This window comes from Asparagus officinalis, chromosome 1, assembly GCF_001876935.1.
Source record: "Asparagus officinalis chromosome 1, Aspof.V1, whole genome shotgun sequence".
Classification (NCBI taxonomy): domain Eukaryota; kingdom Viridiplantae; phylum Streptophyta; class Magnoliopsida; order Asparagales; family Asparagaceae; genus Asparagus; species Asparagus officinalis.
In genome coordinates, this window is record NC_033794.1 from 26,774,135 (window position 1) to 26,778,907 (window position 4,773).

At 38.4% G+C, this 4,773-nt stretch overlaps 1 protein-coding gene and 1 non-coding gene across 2 annotated transcripts in view; both read right to left on the minus strand.

Annotated features, from left to right (window-relative positions):
* On the minus strand, positions 3,265–3,337 carry TRNAA-AGC. Its single transcript has one exon. It is a non-coding gene; the product is annotated as a tRNA-Ala (tRNA).
* The window catches only part of LOC109821837 (expansin-A11-like), a 1,706-nt gene continuing 981 nt past the window's right edge, over positions 4,049–4,773 (minus strand). Inside the window, exon 3 of the mRNA XM_020387995.1 lies at positions 4,049–4,628. Within this exon, the coding sequence (XP_020243584.1) occupies positions 4,319–4,628 (310 nt within the window). The 3' untranslated portion in view covers positions 4,049–4,318. The remainder of the gene's footprint in view (positions 4,629–4,773) is intronic.

Consider the following 4,773-nt stretch of genomic DNA (forward strand, 5'->3'; position numbering starts at 1 on the left):
TTAGGAAGTTTTAGCATAATTAATCCTCAGACGAGTGATATTCTCAAAGATGATAATTGTGAGAGTGTGAAGGGTTTCTGCTAACTGATTTGAAAATTATTATTGCGACTCTTGATTTCAGGGATGTAACTAAATGAGCTCGAAAATTATTATTGCGACTCTTGATTTCACTCTATCAATCTCCTTAACCAACCGAATCAAAGGAGCTCGACTGAACCCAACAAAGGTTTTAGTAAGACAAGACATCTCAACAATTTCAATAAACCGTAAACCATTTTGCAACTCGGTTATAATTATAAATAAATGAAATTAATAAAAGAAACAATCAAAATATTTGACACATACGGTGCGCATGCATCTCACACAGTATCATTAGGGTGCCAAACCGTATCTGTATCCGAGGAAATATCAGCAACCGTTTCCGTTAGGATACAGATATGGTTACTCAAATCTATAACCGATAGGATATGGTTACGGATATGGTTTTGTAGTGAAACATCCGTATCCGTATCCGAAAATATCCGAATACATATTGGTCATACTCTTACAATAGTTTCGATTTTTAGATTATGGATTTGTGGTTAATTTTGATGATCAATATGTCTAATCTTAGCTTTTCAATCATAATGAACATATTAACGATTTTTTTTTTGTATCACATGACTATATTTTTCTGAATACTATCTAGTTTTCTCATATCTTTTTTGTATCTGCATGCATATCTGTTTATATATCCGCATCTATATCCGTAACCGTATCTGATTTTGGCGGATATGGATATGAATTTTTCTTACCGACGTATATCCGTATCCATATCCGTATTCGAGATGGATAAGCGGATATGGATATGATAAGTGTCATATCCGAGCCGTATCCGCTCCGTTAACACCCCTAAGTATCATCATATAACTACCACATTTTCATTTTCGCCGGTCATCACATGTCCTTTTTGCTAGTCTACCACAGAGCTTTGAGGTTCTGGGGTCTTTCCCCCATTGAACGACTGGCCCAGTAAAAGTTAAGCCCATTTCATTTCCAAACTATCTTCTAAAACCGAAAAATAGCAGAAGACGAGCGCAAGCATACCCTTTTTTTTTCCTTCCTCAGTAATTAGTTAATAACAAAATAACTATTTAAGATGATTGTAATCTCACCCACGCGCGCGCTCGCACACCCCCACCTCAGTTCACAATGAGTAATCACCATCTCAGTTGAGATTGGCCTTAGATATTGAAAGGCCCAAAGCAGCCCATCAGAATTTTACAATATCAAACAACTAATATAGAGAAATGATATCATGGAAACCAACTACTAATACTAATGCTATCTAGTAAGTTTAAATCACAACCGCGCCACACAACAACAAGTTCTCCCAAAAAAGAAGCACAAGACTAAACATAATAAATTTTGGAAATACAAGAAGGGAGCTCTCTCCTCTTTGCTCTTGTCAAAATGGGGAAATTAATTAACAAATCTTCACGTCTCCAATGAGGAGAGAGAGCTCTCCCTTCATTTCCTCCACGCCCCCAGTGTCACAAGAGGACTTGTATGTATAACAAGGGAGAGGAAAGACCGAAAGAGAATGCGTATTCAAAAGAATTTCTAAAGCGTTGGGTGGTTTTAATTTTCTGAAAAGGGGCTTAAAAGTTGTGGGCTGCTTCTCCTTTTATCGAATTGAAGCAAGCTGCAAATAGGCTTGGGCCTTGTTTCTCAAAGAGAGAGACACGTACAGGCCTTATGCAGTGAAAGGTTTGTGAGCAGGGCAGTTAAAATGGTCCGCGAACGATACTGGGGGTAGCCAGGAGTATTTTTCGTTGGAGTTGTAACTTAAAACTTAACTTTGTAGTGGGAAAGTTTAGTCTCATATTGTAAAGGAGATGAGAAGATAGGTTGTTTATAAGCCTTCTCTTTCTCTCATATACTTAGAAGGAAATATGGGTTAGCTCCACACCACAAGCGCGCGCGCCGAACCGAGCCTGGCCACCCTTAACCTGGTACATTTTGAATCTTTGTTTTTTGCTACTCGAAAGACGATATTAGTCGAAACGAACTAACGAGATGACAGGACGAGTCGACACCCTCTGGTCGACACGAAAGGCGGTGTTAGTCGACACGAATGAACGAATGAGACAACATGACGAGTCGACACCCTCTGGTCAACACGAAATGCGGTATGAGTCGACACCTCGAGGGTTCGGAGTCGGGGCTAACCATTAATGGGCAAGATTGGTGGATCTAAACGGGTGTGAGATTTTTGGATCTAAACAGGCGATAATTGTGGATCTAAACAGCGCTAATCGTGGATCTAAACAGGCGATAATTGTGGATCTAAACGGCGCTAATCGTGTATCTAAACGGGCGATAATTGTGGATCTTAACAGCGATTTTAATCTTATATAAGGACCTATAGCTGCGAGGGCTAAAACATAAATAATAACAAACCCTATTCTCTTCTTATTCTCTTTTCGAAAATATCTTTCTGCTGTTACACCTTTCGCTAGTTCCCTGAAAGTCTTGAAGAGTTCGCAAAGATTTCTTGAAGCTCGTACCGACTAGAAGGAGGTCGCCTGACCGAGGGTCGTCGTATCTCCGAGACCTATTGCCGCGTAGCACTGTACGAGAGGGGGCAATTAGATTCTTGGGACAGTGCTTTGCACGCTTCGATCATCATGTCGTATTACTAAACTTTACTTATTTTATTTTGAATCAATTTCATTTCTGTGCTATAATTTTAATCTGCCATTGTCTGGATTTTATTAACTGTTCAAATCTGATTATTGTATTAAATTCGGTCTAAACATCAACCTTTTTCTTAACATTTTTTGTCCTGAGCGAAAAATAAAGGTGGTCTAAAAATAATTTATATCTAACTCAAGAATCAAGATTGCATCTTTATCTAACTCATTTCATCAGGATCACTTTCAGTGTTATCTCTCGCTATTTATCCGCTTCTCATTCTATTCTCATCAGAGGAGGTGATAATTTCAATTTCTTAATTTTTTTTTTCTTATGAAATTATCTACTTTTGATGCGAATAAAATTGAATCATGATCTTTTCATTAACCTTTCCTTTGATTCGGTGAAGTTTTCTGTATGGGTGTTTGTTTTTTCAGCTGCACGTAGTTAGTTGGGGGATAATTATAAGTTTTTTCTTATATGGATATTGGCTAATTTCTCTCAGTGTATTAATAATCAGGTGATCTGTACAGAGGCAGCTCAGCTAACTTGTAAAGTGGGAAAAAATTTAGGAAGCTTTGAGAAAAATGGAGATGCGGGGTATCGATCCCCGTACCTCTCGCATGCTAAGCGAGCGCTCTACCATCTGAGCTACATCCCCGTATTGGTGGGATCGTGTTGTTTCTTTTAATAATGATCGAATAAAAATTACCCATTGCTCTACCCTGTGTCCTTCAAGATTGCAATCACGTTTTGTGTCATACAGGCTGGCATTTTTGTGAAAATAATCCCCTTAACATTCTCAATAGCAACAACTTTTATTCCCCCATCAATTGGTTCCTACTTGATGGAATAAAAGGTCTATAATTGCATGCGATTTCAAGAAGAGTGCTTATGTAACTTTTTTGCATGAACAAATTTTCAAATCAAACCCATTTCAAATTTTTTTTATTTAAACCGACCCATTTTTTTTATTTATCAAAACTGACCCGATTTTGTAATTAGCAGCTTAATCACCATCCTAAACAGTCGGGGTTGCCAACCCCGACTATTTAGGAATGTGTTAAACCTAATTAGAAGCCTTAAACCCTAAAAATTAATGTCCTAAATAGTCGGGGTTGCCAACCCCGACTGCTTAGGAAGGTGATTAAGTAGCTAATTACAAAATCGGGTCGGTTTTGGTTAAAAAAAAGGGTCGGTTTAAAAAAAAATGGGAATGGGTCTGTTATGAAAAATTCTTCTTTTTTGCATCATAATGTCCAAGAAGGTTTCTTCATCATCAACTTTCCAAAAAAAAAAAAAAAAAATTTAATAAGAAACTTTTTATCCTATCAAGATATGCAACAGTTAATTGCTTCGAGCTCTCATGATGTGATAGAACACCCACAAAGATCTCGTTATAAGTCTTCATAGTATGATTACACTTCAACAGATCGATATACAATTACAATTAATGTGATACGTAAGAGTTGCGCAAACATATATAACAACATGTGCAGCTTATTTCTTGATGGAAATCAATTGCGCTCCTCCTCTTCAAAGGATGATGACTTCAATTCGTTATATTGGCGGGTAACTCTAGTCAAAAAAATGTTAGCTCACCTCTGCCAACCTCAAATTAACAATCTTCCTCGAAACCAACTCAAGAGAACTGCAGACGGCTCGAGAATGTCTGGCCAAATCCCCAATTCGACGGAACGATGTCAGGGAAAACTTGGGTTTCTCCGTCGCCAGTGGTGACGCGGAACGATAAAGATTGACCGTTAAGATGAGCGTTTGATTGCCAATTCGCTCCCCAGTTTCTCGACATCGACATCCAGCCAGTGCTTGATCCTTTGATGTCCATGGACTGGACTGATCCGCTGCCCCCCACATTCGTTACGAGGACAAGCTCAAAGTACTCACGTCCGTTGATAGTGAACCTCACGCCACCGTGCTTCTTGCATGGAACCCTGTAACATCAAGAGGGTATTAATTAGTCCTCTTCAATGTACCAGTAAAAATATTAATATTTGAGAGTCAAGAAGAGCATTTTCACGACGGAAGCATGGATTGTTTTACACGATGGTATTTTATATACAGAAGCTGCTTCTAACG